Genomic DNA, 25537 nt, shown 5'->3' on the forward strand with positions numbered 1-25537 from the left:
AAATCAGTTCTTTCTATTTGGTTTGCAAACATTAGACACGCCGACATCCAATATTTTCCTCATTAATTTGTTTTTAGGAACTATTAAGTCAAGTATTTGTAATATATCCCTCATCTGGTGTAAATGAGAAAATTTACAAGCCTATACTTTTATTTTAAGGAGGCAAAATCCTTATTTGGCTATAAGTTTTATCTTTAGTGTATTAGTGATTAGCACTGTGAGAATTAGTAACTATAAACAGAAAGAATGTTCAATTTTACTTAAATTTCTGAAATTTGCAAATGGCTGCCAACATTTCCAAGTCCAGCATGCTCTGTGACGGACAACGGTTTGAAGTGAAAAAGACAAAACAGGCCATCTTTGCTTTGATATGTTCAGCTTTCCTGCTAATTGCAATATTTATTTGGTAGTTAACTTTTAACTCATTCTCTGCCTTCCCTGACTTTAACTTTAAACACCTCACTAATATCAAAAATAACTAATTGATGTTTCTTCCCTTAGTAACACCTTCTACTCCAAAGAGTGTCATAATTAGGGCAACCAAAATCTTTACGTTCAGTGTTGGTAAAAATTGATTTTTGTGTTACGGAGCCGGTCATTTACTAATTGCACTCACCAAACGATTTCTCTGTACATCCCTAACCTTTCAGTCTACAACCCAGCTCTGTTCTAACTCTGTACAGTCTTGCTTATTTGCTTCCATCCATTTGATAGAAAAGTAATGCATTTATTTTTCAAGTTTTTTTTCCTAAACCTCATTAGTTTCACTTGTGAATGGATCACTGATTACTGACTATTTTTAGTAAGAAAGCTAAAATAATTTGCTTTGCGGTTCTCATCTTTCCTCTCTGAATCTTTTGTTTAACAAAACCTTTTCGACCCATAAGGGATCATTTTGTTTCCCAGTATTCCAGCAGTTTGGTGGCCAGGACAATACTACCGCATTAAATTGCGCAAAGGTTGCTGTTTAAGTTAATATTTTGTTAAAATTAAAAGTTCTGTACTCATACTTTAGCTTCCAAGCACTTCTTCAGGTGCTGGTGTGAGAGTAATTGTAGTTATGTCTGTTTCCTATATACATGCATGGAAAACGTTTAAATATGGACCCTTCATCCAGTGATTGTGATAATACTCAACCAGCAGGGCGTCTGCTGTGTAGCAGGCTGGTAAGCTGGGACTCTGCAGGTAGCAGCAGAGCCTTTCTACAGATATTAGTGCAGCAGGTGGCCTGTCATAGTGGAGGAAGTGGAACAGGAAAACTGCTTTCACATCATCTTTAACGCCATTTTCAAACTGCTTTCAGCTTACCGGGCTTCTTAGTTTTTCATCCTTTAAAAGAATGTTTCTTCAAAAAAATTTCTTTCTCCCTTTTTAACACATTGCTATTAAGTCTTTAGGATGCTAATCAGCCTAATTTGTATGGAGGGCAAAAAGGGACAAAATTAAATAAATACACCCCTAAGTGGTTAATTAAATGTACCATGAGATAAATAAAAGGTTACTTAAATGTTAAATTGATGAACAATTTGTTAAACAAGTCATTAAATTGTTAAAATGTAAACTTCTGCTTCTAGCTCTCCATTACATGAGCTGCCATGGTTTTCAAAGGATGAAGCTAATAATTTAGCATTAACCTCGCCCATTTACTCCGCCCCTTGACTTCAATGGGCGAGCTTTACAGATAAAATGACTTCATGGCGGAACTGCAGGAACAGGAGCCGTGAAGTAATTAAATAGTAAATTGATTATTATTTATTATTGTTATAAGTTTGCATTTTAGTGATTTAATGACAGGTTTACAATGATAAACGAATTGAATTTAATTATCAAATATTTATTTATTTAAATAAATTTATTCTAATAATTGATTAATTTGTTTATTTAAATACATAATTTAAGCATTTAAATGCTTAAATAGATAATTTATTAATTCAACAATGATCTATTTCATCATGATGTACTGAGTTACGTAATTTTGTCCCATTTAACCCTCCGTACATTCGGAGAAATAGGTCAGTGCTAGCCCCGCCCACTTTTTATCTCCACTTTGACAGATAAAATTATCTTATGATCACAGGAGCAGGAGCAGGAACCATGAATTAATGAAATAGATATTTACGTAATTAGCTGCATTGGCTCTTATAAGTTTGCATATTAATGATTTAATGAATGACATTTAGCACATTAATTATCTATTAGATAAATGACTTAAACATTTAATTAAACATTTATATGTTTCATGATACAGTTAATTAATGATTTAATTATGTATCTGTGTTTAATTTTGTCCCTGTCGACCCTCCGTATATTAGAAGAAACTGAACATGTAACATGATAAGACCATTTACAGCGACGACTGGCCTTGCTGCTGAAATGTGCATTTACTAAGCGTTAAGCTAGTTTTTTAAATGCGGGTCAGCAGTGAGCTGGATGATAAAGTGTGCTGCTGCAGTGAGATTAGATTCACCTCGTAACGAAAGGAAGAGTCCAAGTCATTGTTGCTGCGTTTAAGTCTTTGTTCTGATAATATAGGCACCAAGAAGCAAGTCATGGTCGGCCTTGAAAGCTGTTCATAACACTGCCTGACATCCTTTAAGCAAAGATTAGAGATAGAGCGGCAGTAAAATTGCTGCTGGTGAATTAGAAAAGCCCTGTGTCATGCAACAGATCTTCAATATTCTTACATAAACCAAACAATAAAATCACATCTCATCAGATTGGGCAACAAACGCAGCCTTTCTCATATTTAAGTTGACTACTTGGCTTCAAAGAAGGCCTCCTTATCATCACCCTTATGTATATTTTCCTTCGCAGATATAAGTCATTCCAAAATGTTAATATGATGTCAAATCAGAAGAGAAATGTTGATAAAACAAAAAGATTGTTTCAAAGCTGAAGTAAATCCTTTTGGGCTTAGCGGTGTGTGTAGTTCAGAAGTCGAAGACGGCATTGATCATATTAACTTTCAGATAATCCTGGAATTCAAAAACACAACTAATGAGTGGGTGGGCTAATTTGCATATTTATGGAATTTTTCTTCCCCTACAGTTTTTTTTTTTATTTATTTATTTTTAGGATTTAATAAAGCAACAAATTCCACCGTGACAAGCTGCATTTTGATGTGCAAAATTAGATCTTCTTTTTTTTTAATTGAAAACATCTGTGGAATAATTGTAGTCCTGCTTCCTAACCGGACTTGGCATTTCCCCTGTTAGAGAGCCTCTCTCTGTGTGGCTGCATTATTCCTGTTTGGTTTCCAAACTATAAATACGTCCACTCAATCTCAGTGCTATGCAGATACATCCAGAAACAGATGGTTTGTGCAGCCGGGCAGAGATTTGGGATCCCATAAAAAAAATTAAAATATGTCCTGGCATTCCTGCATTCTGGGCTTAACTCCCACCATGCACCTGTTCCCACCCTGCCAACCTGGCTTACTCTGGAGTTGTGTGGTGAAATTTCCTGGATTGGGTTATCTTCCTCTAGAGTCTCGCAAACTTGCCCTTGCTTCTCCTCGGAGCTTAACGGGGGCTTTGCGGTTTGAGAACAGCCAAGACTGAATGGTCCTGTCAGAAACCCGCTCTCCACACTCTCAGCTTAAAAAACAAAACAAAAACGAAACTGACAAGAGAGTAAAAATTAGAGAACAGCGTTTCCTCCTACCACACATCCTTTCACTACTTTTTTAAACATTTTTTTTTTCTAACTTCTGCTTTCTCTTCCTCTCCCTGCCAGGCTCAAGACAAAAAGAAAGCCCTGGAGGAGACCAAAGCCTACACCACGCAGTCTCTGGCCAGCGTTGCCTACCAGATCAATGCCTTAGCTAATAATGTGCTGCAGCTGCTGGACATTCAGGCCTCGCAGCTACGACGCATGGAGTCCTCCATCAACCACATCTCCCAGGTACAGAGGCCAGATCGACACCTGGGAGTCTTTAGTTGTGCCTGAGTTGCCTCAGATGATTTCGACACGAACCGTTTCACACACTGCAGAGTTTCCTCTACATGTAGTTCAAAATAAAAACACAAGTAAAGCATAAAAAATGAATATATTTCCATACTTATAGTATCCGTAATCAGAGTTTGAAATTTTGAATTTAAATATAAAACATGAACATTTTCGCCTGTCCGGATGTGAAGCTGGCTACTACTCCTTTCAGGAGTGAACACACACGCACCTTGACAGCCTGTCTATCACTGAGGTTTAAAAAAAATCCCAATTCGGGTTGGTTAATATGGCTGAAAAACGTATCACGATATAAGCATTTCAGAACCGCACAGCATTCTGGGAGATTTAAGCAGATGAAGGCTTCATCCGCTCAACCTTTCCTGGCCAGCTAAGCAACGTTTGATGGCATCAACTATATAATTCATTAGGCTACCTATGAGGGTGCACCGATTGCAGTTTTCTGACCGAACGCCGATACTTAAAAAGCCTGATCTGTCGATTCCCATTTTGGCCAATACCAATTTTTTTTTTTCTGAAATGTCAGTAAATATAGCAAGAAAGCCACAGAGTTGGGATGACTGCTGTTAGCTGCAAAAGTGCAGATATGACCTGGTGAGCCGGTCTATCAGTCAGAACTCTGTCACGGCAGAGCAGAAGACAGCTGATGAGTTTTAGACATTTGCAGAGGAAAATAAGATTGTGGGAAAAGATCGGCTTCATATGTAATTATTGGCCGATCACTGATGTCTCAAACTTAAACGGCGATAAATCGGCTGGCCGATAAATCGGTACACCCCGAGTTACATAGCAACAACTTGTTGAGTAACTTCAATAGCAGCGGTTTAAAGATTTCGCCCGTCTCAAAACTGCCTAAAGATAAAAAACGACGATCTGGAATGAAAACTGTGGATAAGAGAGGAAAGGTCACGCCATCATTTCATATATTTGAAACAAAAAACTGATGAATAATTATTAATATCAGCTGATATGAAACATCCTACAGCCCTAGCCTTTCACAATAAAAACTGTTATTGTTTTGTTATGCTGTTGTATTCCGCATGATTTTAATTTAGAAATTCATCCCAGTTAAGTACAAAGACATGCATTGCACTGATGTTCTCCAGTAGGATAACATTTGAGGAAGTAATAAACTCTTGGAGAAAGATATGATGGAGGGCATGCCACACCTCCTCTGTCTGCTCTCTGTCTCTCTGTCAGTCAGTGAACGTCCCGTGCCCTGCCTCCATGCTTCATTAAGCCCGTCAGGAATGAAGAAAAAATCCTGACAGCAGCACTCTCTCTCTCTGTGTTTCTGCATTCTCACCTCCCGCGGCCGGATAGAGCGGCGTTAGGCGCGGTCCGACCAAGAACAATGCGCCGCCTTTATCGACCCATTAAAGAGGCTTAGCGCCCAATCTTGTTTCCCACTTGACATCTCTGCTTGACATTTCATAGCCCTCAGTGCTAACCACAATGAAACTCTGACCAAACATCAAGTGCAGAATTCTCTGTCAGTAATGTAACTTGGACAATTTCACATAATTGGTGTGGTAATAACTGTTAAAAATGTAGTTGTTTTTTTTTTACCCCACCAATTGACAAAAAAAATTAAATTATGATTAATCACTATGCTTCATAAGTTTGAAATATAAATATGCACGCAGTTGGGCTTGCCCAAGAATGGTGCTCTGGGTAAGTCCCTCCTTCTCCACTTACACTTCAACCAATGAAAATGCAAGCAATAATCAGATTTTTGTAGCAGAAAGTAGGTAATGTAGTCTCCCAGTACTCAGCAGCTAAGAGAAACTTACTTCACTACTCATGCATACAAGGGTTAGGGTTAACCCTTGTATGCATGAGTTCAGGGGAAAACCGACAGATAAGATCAATTTCATTTTCTATTTTTGGGAGCCCCACTCCTTTCTGCCGATACACTCCTTTGTGTATTTGTTGTTTTGTTTGTTGAGGCACTTTGTGATTTTTATCTTTAGAGGGGCTTTTCAAATAAAGCTTTACTTACTGACTTTTCAGACAAAATAATTGCAGAAAACTGCAATCGGTACAAGCCTAATAATTATAGGGCAATTCTTCAAGAAAACTTTGACTGCATGACAGAAGTTACGTTTCCAGTGACTAAAAAATTGTGCAAGTTGGAATTACGGGAATACATTTGCTGAAAGTAAACAAACCGACTTTGACAAAAACATTTCTGTGCTAGCCTTATCAAAAAATGGAGACACTTTTTTCCACATCACACTAGTTTGTATACAACAGCATTGTAGGCACTTATAGCATTAACAAGCTTATTAACATGAGATTTTAATTGTGTTTCTTATTTAATAGACATTTTCGACACTAGTGGAATACCGACAAAGTTTTGCGCACATTTGTACTGGAAGTGCAGCTACTGACTCTGATCCAACAAGGACTACAGTGGAATGTACTAGTCAAAACATATTTAGGCCTTACAACGTCCCAGTCAAAGTATAGACCTAAATCCAATTGAGAATCTGAGGTGTTCACAGATTAATGAAATTGATGTCATACACACAAAATGCAGTTCAGTTTCTTTTAATTTGCACAATACATTTTTAAACTACATATTTTCCTTTCACTTTCCAATTATTTACTACATTGTGTTGGTCCTTCACATAAAATCCCAATAAACTCCCAACTGAAGATCACGATTGTAGCATGAGAAATGCCACAAGGGGTATGAATAATTATGAATCTCCCCCCTTCGCCCCCCTCCCTCGTTCGCATCTAAAACAGGCATTTCTGGCTCTCGTTCAGCGTTCAAGTGTTTTTGTGTCTAAGGAATTAAGTTTGAACTTCCAGCTTAGTTCAGCTGAAACGGTTGAAATGAGATTAGAGCGAGAAGGAAGCCAGACGTGGCTTGCCACGTCCAAGTCTTGTTTAAAAAGCCCACACCAGAGGAGGCTGTGATGGAATAACACGAGGAACGCTTCGACATAAACACGCCATCTAAAGCTGAGACGTGAATCACTATTTAGGTTGGATATTTGTGGCTAAAAATATCTTCAATGCAGAGGTAGATAAAACACACACAAGCTCTGGCTGTGTAACACTTTCCCACACCTGCTTTTTTATTTGTTTTTCTCCATTTTGTTCCCCATAAACACTACGTCAGTGTCAAGTGATCCAGTCGAGCTGAATAGCTGAGAAACTTGGGTCCAAAGTAAATCTATCTGAATAGGAGATGCACCGATACTAATATCTGTATTGGCCCCGATATTGTGAAAACAATTCTACATTGAGTATCAGTGAAAATGTTCCCAATGCATAAGAGCAGATCTATTCAGTGTAATTCTATTCTATGCTTATATCCTAATTGCACTTTCTCAACCATTTGAATGAAGGTTTGTTACACTTTTTTTTTTTTTTACATTTTTGACCAAGGTAAATCTATTGTTTTTGCCAGTTTCAGTTTCTTTATTATTTATTTTACATCGGCTGTTCTGACCAAACAAATGAAAGTTGTGTTGTTTTAAAACTTTTGAACAAACTTGTGAAGCTATCGGTGTAATTAAGTGTGCTGAACTGGTGCAGAGTTATCAAATAATTCAGTAGATTTATGTCTGTGTTCACAAAAGAGAAACTCTTTAAATCAGTTCAGCATCGTTTTTCTGTATCGGATCGGTATCAGCCGATACTAAAGACTCAGATATCGGTATCAGGAGTGAAAAAAGCGTATCAGTGCACCCCTAATCTGAATAACACATTCATGACGTTTGAAATCATCTATCTGGTCTTGGACATTATCCTACCCACTCCAGCCACAATTCAGCATATTTGGCTACTTTGTGGCAATGAGGAATTGTTTTGGTAAAAAGGAGATTTATTAGACCAAGGCAGGAGATCATCGCCCTTGATCCATCTGCTCCTTTAAACACACAGCAGGGACGTCTCTGAGAGCAAAGATTACAAAAGAAAATGAGATGGAGCGAGTGCAGGAAGGGCAGACGGAGTTGTGCCGTCAGCGATTAGGTAACCAGTTATTACGTCTGAAAGTTTGACACAGATCATCACGCGTGTTCGGGCCTTCGGCAATGAGCGCTCGGAGGAAATGTTGAAATAGAGATGACGGTGCAGCGTTTCAGGATTACCGTGTTTGTTCACTGCTGTGGTAGTAGAGCAGAAGACGCATGACGGATGTTTACGGCAGCTGTTGTTGCTGAGAAACATATTTATTCTGTGTGCTGGATTTGTTTTATACCCTATACGTAAATCTGTAAATCTCCTTTACTTTTTTCCCCTCTTCTTCATAGTTTTTTTTTAAATCTCAACGAAATGTCAGAATCCTCTGTTTGCCCTATCTCTTTCTGTTCTTCTTCTTGGTTTTTCTCACTTTATCTAATCTTCACCTCAGCTCGCCTGTCGCTGGCAGGAAATGGGTGGCTCTTTTCTCTTACTTCCCAGCTGAAGCTGGGTGTGTAACGTTTGTTTCCTCTCCTAAAAAAGGGCTCAGCTGGTTCTCTATATTTAACTCTCATTCAGCCAGTCAGAGACTTCAGATCAGGCAAAGGCACTTGACAACACCTAGCAAAAACATCCACTCATTCCTACGTACTGGGTAGTACACTGTTAATTAAAAACATTTATTACCAGCTACAATCATATCACAACTCTGTTTTAATAAAAATATTTATATATCTGCACACCATGAAGAGGCATTCAGTCCTTACCAGTTGAACAAATGCAACAGTAATGTTATGTGAACAATTGCATGAAAAGCTAAGTCTGTCAATTTATTCAGTATTTCAATGGACTAATAACTCTAAATAATGATTTTGTACATATGCTCAAAATATGCCATGATAACTAATTTTGCTGAATGATAAATTGTCCCAGAGGTTTTTGCAATAAACGATAATATTGTTGTATAGTAACATACAAGTAATATAAAGGTAGTGGCATAATAGTACGAGAACAAGTTCTCAAAAATCAATAAAATTTAAGTTCTAACAAACATTTAACACTGAACAGGAAGACATTTTAAATATCAAAAACTCATCAACAAAACAACTGAAACAACAAATAAAATGAATTGTGAACAAAATGTGAATGACTTTTTCATCTAGTTTTTGGTAGAAAGAGAGAGAGAGAAAATAGAAAAACTATAAATCATGACAATGGAAATTATTGAGCTTGATTTAATTTATCATGGGATTAATTTATTGCTTATTGCGACAGACCTACTCAAATGTCTCCACGTAATTAATGAAACAGTGTTTTTCTTGAGGTTACGTGATAATATTTTAGCACAATGTTTTTTTTCTGGTATTAACTTTGCGGGTGATTTTTAAGGTGTTGGTAGACAAACTGTCTTTGGGTGCAGTTGCCTCTAAATATATCCTGTGTGGTTTCTTTTTTTACGTTGTTGTTTTCCGCCTGTGTTTTTTGTTGCTGTGGTTATGCGGTTTGGATTTTTTTCTCTTCCTGCAGGTGTAGAAACAGACTTTTCTTGTATTCCCTTTATCCTTCTCTCTTCTATGATAACTTAACTGATATCTGTCTTTTTGTCAAATCCAGCCTGTGTAGCTAGTGTAAAAATAGTTGAAAATATGGTAAGCATTAAAAACTGTGCATATTTGTGGAATAATACCTTTGAAATAAGCTATAAAAAAGCTGCTGTCTTTGATATATTCATTTTGTTTATAATCCTCCAAATGAAGATCTTCAGATTGTTTAGAAGCAGACTTTTAAACCCTCTTACATTGATGAGCAGCTACAATTGCTTCATTTGAATGATTGCTGCTACATTTCTCCTGTTAAATAAAACCTCAATTCTCCAGAGAAGCTGCTTGACCTTTTTATTCCTCCAACTCTTCTAAAACAGGAAGAATGCTCTTTGTTGTTCCATAATCTACCACAACATCTTGGCTTAGTCTTATTAAAACAAAAAGACAGTACGCCTTTTATCGTAAATCATCCGAGAGATTGATCAAATTTTTAGGATTTCATTAAGGCCGGAGAACGGGGAGCTCTTACTTTTTACTAGCAGTTCGTTCATTAGGAAGGTAAACCCGGGGCCGGCTTCAACTCCAATCATTTTTCCTCCTGCTCTCCTTAGCCCCGCCCATCTGCCTCTGAGCATCACTCATCTGTTCCAGTTTCATCCATCATTCATAGATTGAGGGCCAGTTCATGCAGGAGACTGCTGTGAGTGATAATGACTTGAGCCTTAGAGGAGAAGTAGGTCATTGGTATTTTCAATTAGTCCTGGTGTGAAGGGCCAAAGGGGATCTTTGTGAAAATTGCACTGGAAAAACAAAATTAATCTCCAGTTTATTAGTTGGCTGTTTGCTCTTTTTTACTTTTACTTTTACTGTGGTTAAAAAAAGACAAATCCCAAAGACTTCCTTTGTTTTGTTTTTAACGATCTTGACACATGGGATGTAAAGAGCTGTAATATGATCCCTTAAAATGAAAATGTAATAGTTTTAATGTGTTTTTAGCAATATAATACAGCATTTCTTTATAAAACATCATAAAATGGATAATGAAAAACAAAAATGGATAAAAAAAAATAAAATAAGCACAATGAGGGTGTGCTGTGTTGGCAGAGGGGTAAAGGACAACCCACATAAAGAGGCCTTAGTCCTCGACGTTGCCGTCGCAGGTTTGATTCCCGGCCAAACATATAGAAATTAGTGTTTTTTGCAAAACTGAAACGCAGCAATTGCGAAATTGTGTTTTTTCAATGTTAGCAGAATATAGACAAACTTCTGCGCACATTTGTAAAGGAAAGAGTGTTAAATATTTCAGATGGCTAAACGTGCTGCGTCCCACCATGGGGGCTTCATCCGCCATCTCTCTTTTTCAGACGGTGGACATCCACAAGGAGAAGGTGGCGCGTCGCGAAATCGGCATCTTGACCACGAACAAGAACACCTCTCGCACCCACAAGATCATCGCCCCGGCGAACATGGAGCGGCCCGTGCGGTACATCCGGAAACCCATCGACTACACGCTGCTGGACGATGTGGGACACGGAGTCAAAGTAAGAGAAGACGTCAAAGAGTTAAACTTCAGACGAAGGCAGACAGAGCCAGAGGTTCACTGAGGTGATGAATCAGTCAAGGTACCCCAGAATGGTTGCCATGGGAGATTAAAAGATTTTTCAAAGATACATGAAAGAACCAAAGCAACACTCTGAACATGTTTCCGATGAGAGAACAACATTATAACAAGATATAAAGCTAAAAAAGAGTGGATTTTACACAATACCACCGCTTTACAAATGTCGAACGAATAACAGAGAAACCCAGAAATGAGATTCTGGAAGAGTCTGGAGTTCCGACATTGAAATGTGTGGGAACTCCACGTGTCGCCCTTTACCAGTCAATGCTGAGCTGGTTGCTGACTGTGGCTGAAAACAGATTTACTAACCCAACCTCTTTTTTTTTTTTTTTGGGTCCAGTACTGTCTGAAGCTGAATGTTGTTTGGTGTGGGTGTGTGTGTGTGTGTGGGTGTATATGTGTGAGCAAGGACGGAGACATCTTTGCCAAGTGTTATTCACACATCCACTGTTGAATCGTAGAAGAAAAGAAATCTCTCAGCCTTCTTCCGTTTCATTTTGGGAGTTTTCTTATATTTCTCCCCATGATCCATCCTCTCCTCGCCCCACTCTCTCCCGTGCGTTTTGTGCATGCTCGTGTGTGTGCGGTCATGTGCGTAATGTGTGATTCGGCCTGTGTGTCGTTTTCTCCTACCTCCCCCCCCTTTGGGTCTGTCTCTGTTGAGATAGCGGCTGTCTGCCGATTTTCAAACATCCGCTGATTCAAATTCAAAAGCCACTGTCTCCTCCTTTGAGAGCTGGCTCACACTGAGGCAGATCTGGCATGGCTGGCTATGCAAATCAGGCATCATTCATGGACACAAGAGATGATGGATCTCTGTAGAAATCAACGCAGATCAGTGGAGCCGGAGGCTGTTGGAGCTCGAAAAGAAAAAAAAAAAAATCAAAGATTTAAAGCGTTTAATTCAACTAGGTTTGGAATTTATTAGGATTTATTTCTCGGTTTTAGCTTCTTATTTGTCTCTCTCTGTCTCTCTCCTCCTTCCAGCTTTGTGTGTGTGTGGATATGCATTTAAATAGATCCATGTGGACAGAAATACATATCGCATTCCAGTCCCTCCCAAGCCCTTTCTTCCATACACATCTGCAAATAGTTCAGAAGCAATGAAACCCTTCGCTGCCACATAAAAAATCTACTGTGCAGCTTATTAGTGCTCCATCCCTTCGAAGTGTTTCGTTTAAGCTGTGGCAGATTCCCTGGAGCTCCTGAGGCATTATCGTCGTCGTCCTTCTACCTCTTCTTTAATTTCCCCTTCATCAGCTGAAAAAGGAAGCTGGGAATTTGGAGACGTTCACATGCAGCGTGTTGACTGAGCTCTTCTCTTCTTTGCCACAATAACCTTTGTGGACATTTCAGAGAGTTTCCACAGCGACAGATTTTCTAACAGGTTACAGCCTTCCCATCCCCCGGACTGTCTGCTGTTATTTATGACCTCAGGGTCTCTCCTGGTTCTCGTCCAATAGCAACGCTCGAGACATCAGCAGGCCACGTCAGTCAAACAGTATGTGGAGAACAAATAGGCTACAAAATTAACATAACCCAATTTTTTAAGAGTAAAAGAAGAGGCAGCGTTTTCCCCCAGAGTATTATAAGCCTGGCGGGCCACCAGGCTTTACTTGCTCTAAGCTTCGTTTGTTCATCTACCACAGGTTAAAAAGGGAAACGGTTGGAAACGCAACATAGTCTGGTCAGTACGTGAACACATGGGGAGACGGAGGTCAGGTGTCTTTTGCTTTATTCATCAAAATTCCAGAACCACTTCCTGCCTTTAGCGCGCTCTACATGCTAACAACTTCAGCGACTAAAGTGACAAGTCATAGATAAATAATCAATAGATTTTGGGCACTTGAATCAACTGAAGAGCAAAAAGTTAATATTTATTTTAATTGTTTCATCATTTTTGAGGTGGGGTCATTTTGACCTAATCTTGTAACTTCTTTAAAATTCTATGTTGTATAATGAGACTCACCCATAGAATGGATGTTTTTCATTTCAGTTCTGTTTTTCCCTTCACTCCTTACTAAGAAACAGTGTTGCTAACCAACCTTAATAATAACTTGTTTGTCTCCTTTGCCTGCTTTCACTCAGTGGCTTAAAGCCAAGGTAAGAGTTGACTTTGTCTCTTTCTTCTCCTCTGCGTTGAATAGAATGGAAATTTGAGTTTTCATGACAACTAATTTTCACTCCTATTTAAATCAGCAGAGCTATGAATGAGCCCCAGACTTAACTCCTCTTTGCTTCTCTAGCAACACGGGAACAATGCAGCAGGACGAGGAGGAACCCTGTCCAGGACCAACCCGCCTTCACAGAAACCCCCGAGTCCCCCTATGGCTGGCCGGGGGACGCTCGGGTAAGAAGCTACAGTGTAAAGCCACATACAACAACGTGTCTCAGATTTATTTTTACAGAGGACCAAAACTGAAATATCTGGGGTTTTTTCATGGCTGTTGACAGCAGCTCTCTTAACACCGTAGTGCAAACTTTTTTTTTGTACAGATTGCGTGGAGCGTCGTGTGGGTTGGTGAAGATGAACATAGTCAGTTTACTGCAATAAATTTACGCTTACATGAAAAATGTTAGCCAGCTAGTTAGCAAGTATTAAAAGCTGGTAGCTGGCAGCTTCATCTAAGTGCAGTGAGTGATGATGTCTGCGTCTGGACTCAGACTTTAGCCTGAAAGAATAGTCGCATTAGTGCAAGACCTGTGATTAATGTATCTTAGGCAAGCTTATGTTTTCTTTCATGAATTTAAGCCTTAATTTTACGTTAATTTAAGAATTTTTAAGATTTTTAAGGATGCATGGAGACCCTGTAGAAATATTCTTTTCCAATTACTTTTAATAGTAAATCTGATTTCTCTTTGAGCTTCTTCTGAAGGTTTTATCCCCCTTTTGTTTCGATTGTGAACGTCTTTTTTTCTCTACATACTGAGGTTGAAATCAACTCTCTCTCTTTCACCTGGCTGGTCTGAATCCAGGCGTAACACCCCCTACAAGACCCTGGAGCCCGTGAAGCCTCCGGTGGTGCCTAACGACTACATGACGAGCCCGGCCCGACTGGGGAACCAGCACAGCCCCGCACGCACGGCCTCGCTCAACCAGAGACCCAGGACACACAGGTAGCAAACCTGAGACCGTCTGTCTAAATCAGGGGTCTGCAACATGCGACTCTGGAGGCTTAAGCATAAATATATGAAGAAATTCAGGTTTTTACTAGGTTTTTTCCCTGGAGTGTTGGCATTAAATTCTTACAAAGAATGACACTGAGGACGCATTCGCACCAGACCAGTCCTCTTTTATTGAACTCCAGTTCGTTTGCCTAGAAAGTCTGAATCATTTGTTGAGGTGTGAAGATGCAATCAAACTCTGATGCTAATCAAAAAAAGCGAACTCTAGTCTGCCTGAAAACTTCTGTCTGGGTTTGGTTGAAGTGAACTCTGGTGCGGTTCGAATGCATATGTGAATACCAAGCTGACTGGAGACCGCTCCAAAAGCAGGAGGCAAACCGCAGCACAGGGCATCTTGGGTAAATACAACCAAAACAAAGGGAGATAAAATGCTGGTTATTAAAAGACAAATTAAATTATAATTTGTCCTTTTTCACAATGTCTTGTGACATTTGCGTCTCTGAAAACATTTTATATAGCCGGCCTGACAGCGGCAAAAGCCTCTTCAAGCTGTAAAGGTGTGTGGGCTAAACGAACACACACCCAGATGCAACGGCGACGCACGCCAACAGCAAACTGTTGTTGGTCCACTGTGGAGCTGCAAAACGCAACTGTGAAACATTTTTTGCATACCACATGTGAACCTGTTACCATGGCGATGGAATAAGTGTTGCGACAGAATGACACATGGCGGAGTAATGATGGCCTGCCAGACCCGGTTGTGTAATTGGGGCCTTCTTGAAGCTTCTTCTTCTGCTGTGTCTGCAGCGGCAGCAGCGGGGGCAGCGGTGGCCGGGAGAACAGCGGCGGCAGCGGGGTCGGGGTCCCCCTCGCCGTTCCCACTCCGTCCCCGCCCAGCATGGGGCAAGGTGGGTCCCAGCAGCTGCAGCACCTCACACCTCGTTTGTCCTCCATCAAACATGGAATAATACAGCAGCCGATCGTTTCACCGTTTTAACCCTGCTCACCGCCCTCTTCCTGTCCCGCAGTGGCGACCTCCGCAGCGTCGGTGCCGCAGGGCCCCGGCTTGGGTCCCATCCCCATGTCCCAGTTCGGCACCATCTCCCGCCAGATCTCCCGCCACAACTCTTCCACCACTTCCTCGGCCTCCATGGTGTCGGCCACAGGGACCTACCGCCGCGCGCCCTCCGTCTCCTCCCAGCAGCCTCACGTCAACGGGGGCCCGGCGTTCCAACAGAACGCAGGTAGGTCAGAGCTTTAGGAGGGAAACACTTTAGTATTCTTTCTTGCATTTCAAATATAAAATCATTGAAATCATTGAGATTTTTTTTGTTTATGTTGTTGTTGACTTGGATGAAAATGATTGAAGAGATTTAAAAGTTATGTTTATCCCTTTAGTTTGTCATATCACAGCCACATTTTTGGCTGGGATTTCATGTCATTGAATGGGAATAAATGCGAAAAATAATAATTAGGGCCAGGGCTTCAAGTAATTTCAATGAATTAATAACTGATTTGAATGTGTTAAATACATTAACGCAAATGATCTTTTTTCCTTTCCTCTTTTTTTTTAACATACAAAGTCTCAAGGCGGAACCTTTGCATTCATTTGTCTCTGATACGCCTGTAAATCTGACGCACAAGCGACAAAAACGTCTCTTCTCTTGGCCCACTGGGGTTGAATTTTTTCTTCAATCTAACGGGAGGGTGGAAAAGACTATTGTTATGTTGAAGTTGTGCTTAACGGAGTTAGCATATTAGCAAAACTATCAAAGCCTAAAATAGCACCTGAATCCTAAACGTAGCAGCAGCACAGACGTCCACAACGCTGGACATCTGTGCACAACATCCACATTTCTAAAGGAGGTCCATGAATTATCAGGGGTTCCTGGGTAGAATAACACATTGGACCAATCTGACAATTGAATAACAGATTAAAAACAATAAATATCTGTGTTGTTAAACTTATACTTTTACATGTGCAAAATTAGTAGAGGGGTATCTCAAAAAACTACTGGACTTTTTAAAAAATGTTCTTTATGTCTGTAGCCTTTTTTTCCCCCCTAAACGTAAGAAAAAAAACTTCTGAGTGTGTCTCCAGCTGAGGCTTGGTCTCCAAAGTATTGTTCCAGGCCGACTGAATTTTTCTTTTATTTAAAATGTTTTTTAAGCAGTGTATCATTTTCCTTCCATCTCATAAATATGTGCTACTCTGTGTCAACCTAATAAAAAAATACAAAACTTTCTAGGCTTAATCATACTTATTATGCAAGACGCTGCAGATGATGAGTCGTGTTGAAACCATCCGGTTTCCGTTCTGATTTGTTTCATCATTACTTCTCACCACTTTACGTAACAAACCTTTAAATCACCGGGAGGAAACTTCCTGCTCTTTAGACAAAGTGGGTCTGAAACACAAACGTCCGCTGGACAATGGGGGAAACCCATTCCTTCTTATGCAGGGACCTGGATTTATTCTCCCCATTCTCCTCTAACGGCTCTTGCCTCCGAGGACGACCTGCCTCTGTCTGCGTTTTCTCGGCAGAAATCGCAGACAGAGGAGGCAGCCTCTGTGCCAGTGTAGCATAACCGGACTAAAAGTGACTCCTGGATCTGTGGCGGTCGGTGGCGATTACAGGAAGCGGCTGGGCGGGTTGACACGTTTGAGCCGTAGACGGACAGCAATAAGGCGTCGGGGCGCAGTGAGACTGCAGAAGCCCTTCCATTACATGTGATTTTGAGTCAGAGTTGGCATGTGTCTGCGTGTGACATCATCTTTGAGTGAGGACGGTGGTTTGCCTGTCTGCTTATCTCTCTTTTTTTTTTGAGACGGTGGGGGTTAAGCTGCTTTTTTATACAGACATAAGATGATATTCCATCAATATATATGATATATATTCTTAAATGACCTGTATTAGTTATAAATGCTGCGACTTTCTGAATGCATTTTAGTAGGGCAAAAACAATTAATCGGATTAATCATGATGAATCCATTGTTGAAATAATCGTCAATTAATTTAGCATCGATTAATCATTAACTATATGAGCATACAGACTCAAAAAGAGCAGTAATTAAGCCAAATCTATGCAAAAATATCGACATTTTACACTTAAGTTGATATAAAAACTTTGTAACTATGTTCAGGTGACACAGTTTGACTTTCACCTGGTTCAAAGTCTGTACAAAAATATCTTAAGCACCTTTTGATCTCCAATTATTAATCTGTTAATCCAAAAATAATCAACAGCTCAGCCGTATTCTGGATTGATTTTTCACATGTTGATGTTAGAAGTATTTTTTTAGATGCCAGTGATTTCTTTGAATTAAATTATCAATATGTTGTTGCATTTAGGCAATAACATATTTGTTTATTATTTAAAGAAGACATTGAACTGTTTATTAGCATATTTTAATGTATTTCTAACATCACATATGAAAGGCTTACATGAAAAATCTGCAGGAGGTGGCAAATTGTTTTATCCGATTAATCGTCAGAATATTCGACTCTGACGATTAATCAGCAGGTGAGCACGCGCCGCTGCCATGTGTTTGGGTCTGTGCAGCTCTTTGCTTTCTTTTTACTGTGTCTGAAGCTTTCTGCAGTGTGCAGTTTATTTTTTAATAAAAAACAAACAAACAGAAGTTGTTGAGGGAGATCCTCAAACCGAGATTAGAAGAAATTCCACTTTAGACCAGAAAACCAAAATGCATTTCTTTCTGCACATTTTTACCTGCTCTGGCTATTATTTATTTATTTATTTATTTATTTAATTTTGGTAGTCTTTCTTACCACGCTGACTTTCACGCTCTTGTCATGTCCTGTTTCATGTCTCCATCACTCTCCCTGTCCACCTCCGCTCCCCGTCTCTCTCTGTTGCTTCCTCTGCTTTCTCGCCTGGGCATCGCTGCTTCAGTGTCTGTGAATCCTCCGCCTCCTCCCCCCATGGTCCAGCTGACCCCGCAGATCCCCCTGACCGGCTTCGTGGCCAGAATGCAGGAGAGCAGTAAGTACAGCATCACACCCAGCCGCTGGTGAGGACACACACGTTTTCACACATCCGGCTTCAGAAGGGCTAGCTTTTGCTCGAGCGGCCTTGCGAGGATGCTGGCGGAGCACCCTCTCTGAGGTCTGGGGGGTGTTGCCATGGTGATGAATCAGCCTGGGTTCTCGACTGTCTGTCTGCTAATAGATAGAAAATGTGACCTGATGGCTTGTCCTGAATTCTCCACCTGTCTGTGTCTGCCTACTTAGAGCACAGGAAACATTCCAGACATTTAATCTGGATTATTTTTGAATGTAATATTTCCAACTGCTTTTCTTTTCATGAGTTTTCTGTCTTGTTGCTCCCTGCCACACAGAAGTTATTCATCAGAAAAGGGGCTATCAGTAAGTACACAGCCTTGTAAAAGTATTCACAGCCTGAAGAAGACTTTGGAAAAGGCTTACAGGGGCGGTAGCCCAGGGCACCAACTTTTAGAGGTGGCCCCAAAGATTTTTATTTAGCTTTTTTTTTGTTTCTTAATTAAATTAAATCTTTATTTCAAACAAGTAAAATGTCAAAGAAATAATAAAAATGATGAAGAAAACAAAATATATATCATAATAACAATCAAACATTAAAACATAAGACAACAAAACGTCCGCACCCAGTTTAAAAAAGCAGATTAAAGAAGACGAAGCTTATTAAATCCTACCCCGAACTGTCTCATCCAAATATATCCCACATCACACATATTTCCACATCTATGAATGTGTGTTTTGGAAATGTTGTATAAAACTTTATTTAAAACTCCTAGGCCAAAAATTATGTGAGTTGTAACATTTTAGGATTTTATTTTTTTAATTAGAATAATATTCAAGTATTAGAAGATTATGAGATTATAGTCGATTACTTTGACAGCAACATGGAGTGATTGGCTGGATGACATTTTAAACCAATTCGGTTCATACCTGCAGATGCACAGAGGGATTATTTGTTTGTAAATACAGTGGATAAACGTGCAACTTGACTGCAGAAACTGCACGGGTTGCCATGGCTACCTGCATTTACCTTGCTGTTCTAACGTTATCTAGCATGTTGTTGGCATACTACTGTTTATCACAGTGAGATAAAATGAGTTACGCCATCAAATTGACATTAGTGGAGGAGAAACATCTTAAGGAGCCAAACGTGTTGTTGCATATAGGTGAGTGGATAAATGACGAGAAAAAATGGCCGTCATGTTTCGCTCACTTGGAACATTAATGCAGTTTTGTTCACGGTAAGATTACCAGTGAGATGAAAGTGTACATGGTTTCTAAACACATTGCAATTAGATGCATTTTTTTTTTGTTGGTCTGTCCCTAAAGTTCAGAATACATTAAATAAATTAAGCTTTCTGTATTTGCAAGAACAGAGAATAGCAGGCCGTAAGTTAGAATCACACATTTTAACAAGGGAGCCTCCCTGGACAGGGACCTTCAAAGAGTGGAGCATTTCAAACAGGCACTACTGTCGCTTCGTGTATCATCCTTAACGCTGTTTTATTACAGAAACCTTTGCCAGAAATATACTTAAAGTCTGACTAAATCCAGAGTTTTTACTGCAGGTAATGAAACTGCTGTCAGGGGTCGTTTTATCGTGAACTTAAAACATCGCTGGAGTCAATTGGTTGACCAATGGGAACCAAAGAGTTGCTTTAGTACATGAGATAAAAACTTAGCATTTGAAAACAGATGTGATGTAGACCTACATGCCAGACAAACTGATTTTTAGCCAGGATCCTTCACTGCCCTCTGCTGGTCAGAGTATTTCATCATTTCTTTGCTGTTTTCTTAAATTAAATAGAAAGTTTGTGACGACATTTTACTCAGCATATTTAGATCAAATTGAACCAAAAAAACTCATTGTTTTCTGCATTTTCTTGTGTTCCAGTAACAGACAGTCCAGCTCCACCTCCTCCACCTCCCCCAGAGGACATAGGTGTGTTTGAGGAGCCTGCTCCCCCTCCACCTCCTCCGCCTGTGGACTACGAGGAAGAGGAAGCTGCCGTCGTTCACTACAGCGATCCCTACGCTGATGGAGACCCCCACTGGGCCCCCAAGGCGTACTTGGAGAAAGGTCAGTGCCAGTGGAAACCATGTAATATTATTCAGAGTCCCTCACAGACTGGAAAGGATAGAGTGTCACTGATATACATACTGAGCCAAGTTCGGTTTGGTTTACGTCAGCTGTGTCAAGATGCAAACAGGACTAAGCAAATTTCTCTTTTCTATTGCATAATTAATTTCACTTTACATAACTCCTGCTTTAGGAGCCATAGTCTGCGAAATACTTTCCGAAATAATTCATCCTATATCAACAAACGAACGAGGCAGTTAGTCTAGTCTTTGTCGTTTATTGAACCTCCAGAAATTACACGGCCACAGCAAAGGGAAAGTAGTGCTGAAAAATTGTGGAGAAATAATTTCAAAATCACTCAATTGTTTTTCTCCTGCTCTGAATCGACTTTACTCCACATGGATACCCGTTGTCATGGCAACCAACTGACAACAGCTCCACAGAGCAGACATTATGTAAAATGGGACATCAACACCAATAAACACAGAAATATTTCCCACACTAAAAAAATAGAGCATTCTGTCCATTACAGTTTTATAGTTTCAGGTCTTATGCTTATTGCTTATTAATAAAACATTAGCTCTGGCTAATTAGCTAATTTAAACACCTAGTCTGCTGATGATCTGTCAGAGAGTAAGCTTTTTTTAACTGAATTCTGCAGCACATCTACATCCTAAGGTTGTCAAAGTCAAGCTAGCATAATGAATTATCTAGTTAACATAATTAATTATTCATTTCATAGTGAACATTTGTATTTATTGTTTTCTATGGGCTGATATTGGCCACGGAAAGGTCTTGAATTTTGACATGGAAAATTTGTACTCTCCCAGTCTTTTATATTCACTAAACATACAGCACCTTATGTTTCTTCTGACCCAGTTGTGGCCATCTATGACTACACGAAGGACAAGGAGGACGAGCTGTCCTTCATGGAAGGCGCCATCATCTACATCATCAAAAAGAACGACGATGGATGGTTCGAAGGCGTCTGCAACGGCGTCACCGGACTCTTCCCAGGAAATTACGTCGAATCAATCATGCATTACGCTGACTAAAGAAAATAACCCAAAAATGCGAAGAAAAACCTCCAATAATGGAGCTCAGTTTTTTTTTTATACATAAGATCTACATATGTACAGCCGTATGACGAGAAACGAAGCTCCCATTTTGAGTAAAGTGCCATGGTGATTCTTTTTCTTTTAAAGGATTTTACTTAGATCCGCGCGCGCGAGTTGTGCTTGCATTTATTTAGTCTACTAAAATACGAATGTTGCACAAAAACGGGGAAGGAGTTTAACATTTGACAGGCTGCGGTCTGCTAATTTACACTGGAAATACAAAAAGAGGAGCCTCACTAGAATTTACCCTTAACCATACGTTTGTCATTGCAAACTACTATGAAAAATACAGTAGATTCAGTCTGAAAACTGAGACGAGGCTCCTTTAGCTTCAAACCTGATTATTTGCACTGCGGACCACCAGAGCGACTCTTCCCTCCGCTCCGACGGACAACTAAAGCGTCAACAAGTGCATTTAGTTCGGACACGACTGAATGTTCCACGCTGTCTAAATCACGAAAAACGCTTACGAGCGGGAGTGTGAAGGTGTGTGTATTTACACCGCTCTGTGTCGAATTACAAAGGAAGGTTGTTCAAAATGCATCAATAGACGACAAAAAAAAAGGGACAGTTTCCTTCTTCAGTCTGGTGGAGTTTCTTTCTGTACTCTAACGTGTATATAACGTGTAACGTGACCAACTGCCAGTACATTTTGTCGGTGTGCTTCGTCAGTGGAGGTGAGCGGTGCCAAGGTTGGATTTCTTTATCAATTTAGCTCATTTTTACTTGAATGTTCCAAATTTTTTTTGTCCTCATCAGTCACGGTGCCATTTCCGTTTTGGCGAAGTGATTGTGTCTGTTCCGTTCTGATTCGGTCGTCGCCGCTGTACTCGGTGACGCTGTCCGGCTTCAGGACTCACTGTTGCGTCTGCTCGTGTTGTTTTTCTTTGTGTCGTAGCTGCACTGATACTTATCAACGACTGTAGTGACTTTGATTTCCGTCTCGCGGTTGATTGCAACACGCCGGTCGCCGTCAAGCGGGGAGCTACGAAGGACGCCTCCGGGAGAAGTCGTTTATTCTGCAAACGTTTGCTGGTGCGGTGCTTTCCAGTTGGTGCTCACCGACCCGAACAACCTCAAGTGCGACACTGCTTAACAGAGAACTGTAACGAAGAACGCGGAGGCGTGTCTCTTTATTTTCCAACATCGCTCGCTTTTTGATTGTAAATTCTGTCAATCATATCTGTAATGTGAATGTAGACAAATCAGCAGTAGCGCGCTGTCAGTCACTCCTGATCTCTGGTCCAAGATTCTGTGCTAAACATCTCTAGCTACTGCTGAGAAAATAAGTTTAAAGGGATACGTAAGCTTTGCTAAGCTAACATCCTACTAAAAGTTTTAGTAGTAGTTCCCTTACCTGTGGTAGAGGCACGAAATATTCCAGTGAGTTTGTGGAAAAGTTAAGTCCTCAGCTAGTCAGTCATTGTTTCAGCTAATCTTCTGCTCCTGTCTCCCAGCAGATTAAAATGCTTGAAATTATCAGAAAACCTGGGATGTGATGAATGCAGCGCAGTCCCATAGAAAACAAATATTGTAGGCTCCTTTTTTTTTTGGTGCCTATTCTACATAAGCGGGCACTAACTACCCCTTGAGTGCACTTGAGTGAAAGTAACAGAAAGTGCTTAAATGACCGACATGTTCGGTCTTTTCATCTGATACTTCAGTGCCTCCCTTTTCTAATGCCGCCCTGTGTAAGTGCCCAGATCAAGAGCCACCACTGCCCTTTGAATACAATGCTACAGTAGAGAATATGACGTAGAGTTAGGGTTCACATGTAAATAACCATAACTCAATCAGCAGAGTTTAATGTAGTAAAACAGATACTGAGTGGCTGAGAAAATAGCAGCAGGAAATGGTATCCTGTGATATGTAGACAATAGATATCCACTTATGTAGCAGTGTGCACCGAAGATGTAAACATTTTTCAGTTTCCGTTGTTTTAAATGGAGGAAATACGATAAAACGTCTGTAACTGGCTAGCTGTTAGCCTCCTACCACTCTCACTTTTCTACAAACTCTCTCTACACTCTGCTGCAGGTAAAGGAACCTCACTTCCAACAATATGTGAACTACACCTTTACGGTCTAAGGAATGAGGGCTGTTGGTAGTTTCCTTTCTAAAAAGAAAACCCTGCTCTTACAAAATGATTGTCGGTGGAAGTAAAACTCCTACATATCTCTGAAGCCTATTGATCACACACTCGTTTGTACTTTGAAGTGACGGCTTTTTATCATTTTTACTTTACCAGGGAATGTCCTGATATGAGCAGTATTCGTTCAGCATGATCGTGTATCATTTATAGACTATGATTCTCCAGTGCGTTCCTGTCTTGATTGCATTTGACATCATGAGGCCGTTTGTGTTTTTTTTAAATTGAGAAGACGACTTTTTTTCTACGCGATGCATTTTTAACTTTGTATTTCACTTGTTTTTTTTGTACGTGAGAAACAGCAGAGAAGCGTTTGCTCGCAGTTTGTATGTGAAGGCTTTATTTATACCCTTTTTGTTCTCATTTTGGAAATTATGAACTGGCCACCGGCGGGCAGAAAGTGTTTACTTGCCCCTAATGCCAGGGCATCACGAGACATGGCACCCTTTCTCCAACGTGTTTTCATATGCTCAAACGTGGAATCAAGAAGAAGAAGAAGAAAAAACAAACGTGTAACTTAAATGTCCATGGGAATAGAATCTGTTTGTCCTCCTCTCAGTTTGTACATAGAATGTGCTCATTGAAATGTATGTACAGTCTTTTTGTAATAAACAGCTCATTGAAACAGATTTTAAAGTTGTTTTTTTTCCAAAACAAAATGGAAATGGAAGTAAAATTCCATATTTTTCAAAATCGTTCATATTTTCCTTGGCGTCATATACATGTTTGTTGGGACGTGTGTTGACACTTGAGTCAGAAAAAAGAGAAAACTGGGACCCTCAAATTTTAGGCACTTTTTTTTTTCCTGTTGTTGGTTGAAGGTAGCATTAAATTAGGTTCTTTTTACCTGAAAATAATAATAAGCAATGAAGCACAGTACATTTCTTCTGATTTTAATAACTTGCTGCTGATTAAGCTTTACATAAACGTGTTTGTAGTTTTAGCAAAGGCAGCGGAGTTTGGCTGTAGGAAAGGCAATTTCCAGTCGGCTTCACAAACTGTGTCCGAAGTCCTGTGTTAATCAAATTACCGACTTTGCCTGAATTCATACCACATGGTTTATATCACTATGTCATAAACGGCGTTTCCCTTTACACCGGAGAAACATTAAAAACATACGAAAGATGAGATGCTAACCAGTTTTTTTCATAGGCTAAATAACGCAATAGCGAGCCACATCCTGCTCTTGTTGCTGAAAATACACACACACAAATCTGGACAAACATCTTAAATCAGCTTTAATAAAAACAATAAAATAAAATAAAAAATTGTGGCACAGAAAATACTTTCAGCTTTACAGTTTTGGCCACGTTGGCAAAACGTTTGTACAATACACAGAGTTTGTACAGAGTTAAAGATCTCTTTATCGTCCGACCTCAGAGACAAAGTGATGTCTTGTTGGAAATGGAGAGTAGGACAAATGTCCACAGCAGGACTCCCATGATTGCACTTCTTATACGTTTTTTTTCCATAAACAATTATTTCCTAACCCATTACTGCCTGAATTTTATATTTTTATTTTAAGAAAATTATAAATTGTATTTACAAGTATATGTCATTCACACTGTGATCACTAGATGGTGCCAAAGTGCCTCCAAACAGATCCTTTGTGTTAAATAAGCAACAACAGGCAACTGGCAGCAAATTGAGACGATTTCTCAAGAACAATAGTCTAAATGGGATTAACACAGAATTCCTCTCTCTGACTCTGTACATCCATGATCTACAGTACAAGGTCAAGCTTATACTATGAGGTACAAGCATGACCTTGCACCTTACATTACAAGGCCATGCCAGTGCAAATAAAAATGGGTTTATTTGAGGTCAGAGATGTCCAAAGTGTGGGCCCAGGGACAATTCGCGGCCCACTAAGTGATTATGGACATCCTCTGACCACAAATTTGGAATAAATCACAGACAGTTGATACAGACATCTATTTGCTCTTCCAAGATTGCATTTTCAGACTGTGTATATATATATATATATATA

The 25537-nt window shown here is 39.9% G+C and overlaps 1 protein-coding gene across 2 annotated transcripts in view; it reads left to right on the plus strand.

Moving 5' to 3' along the window:
- LOC103129201 (abl interactor 1-like) overlaps positions 1-24174 on the plus strand; it is a 28207-nt gene extending 4033 nt beyond the window's left edge. The window contains exons 2-11 of one of the 2 annotated variants that reach the window (XM_007540195.2): positions 3736-3903; positions 10796-10972; positions 13141-13155; positions 13299-13402; positions 14029-14169; positions 14986-15086; positions 15207-15422; positions 18094-18183; positions 20095-20280; positions 21160-24174. In XM_007540195.2, the coding sequence (XP_007540257.1) occupies positions 3736-3903; positions 10796-10972; positions 13141-13155; positions 13299-13402; positions 14029-14169; positions 14986-15086; positions 15207-15422; positions 18094-18183; positions 20095-20280; positions 21160-21335 (1374 nt within the window). In that variant the 3' untranslated portion in view covers positions 21336-24174. The remainder of the gene's footprint in view (positions 1-3735; positions 3904-10795; positions 10973-13140; positions 13156-13298; positions 13403-14028; positions 14170-14985; positions 15087-15206; positions 15423-18093; positions 18184-20094; positions 20281-21159) is intronic. The other variant, XM_007540196.2, reaches the window with a different exon arrangement.
- The last annotated feature ends 1363 nt before the right edge of the window (positions 24175-25537 follow it).

This window comes from Poecilia formosa, unplaced genomic scaffold, assembly GCF_000485575.1.
Source record: "Poecilia formosa unplaced genomic scaffold, Poecilia_formosa-5.1.2 Scaffold524, whole genome shotgun sequence".
NCBI lineage: Eukaryota > Metazoa > Chordata > Actinopteri > Cyprinodontiformes > Poeciliidae > Poecilia > Poecilia formosa.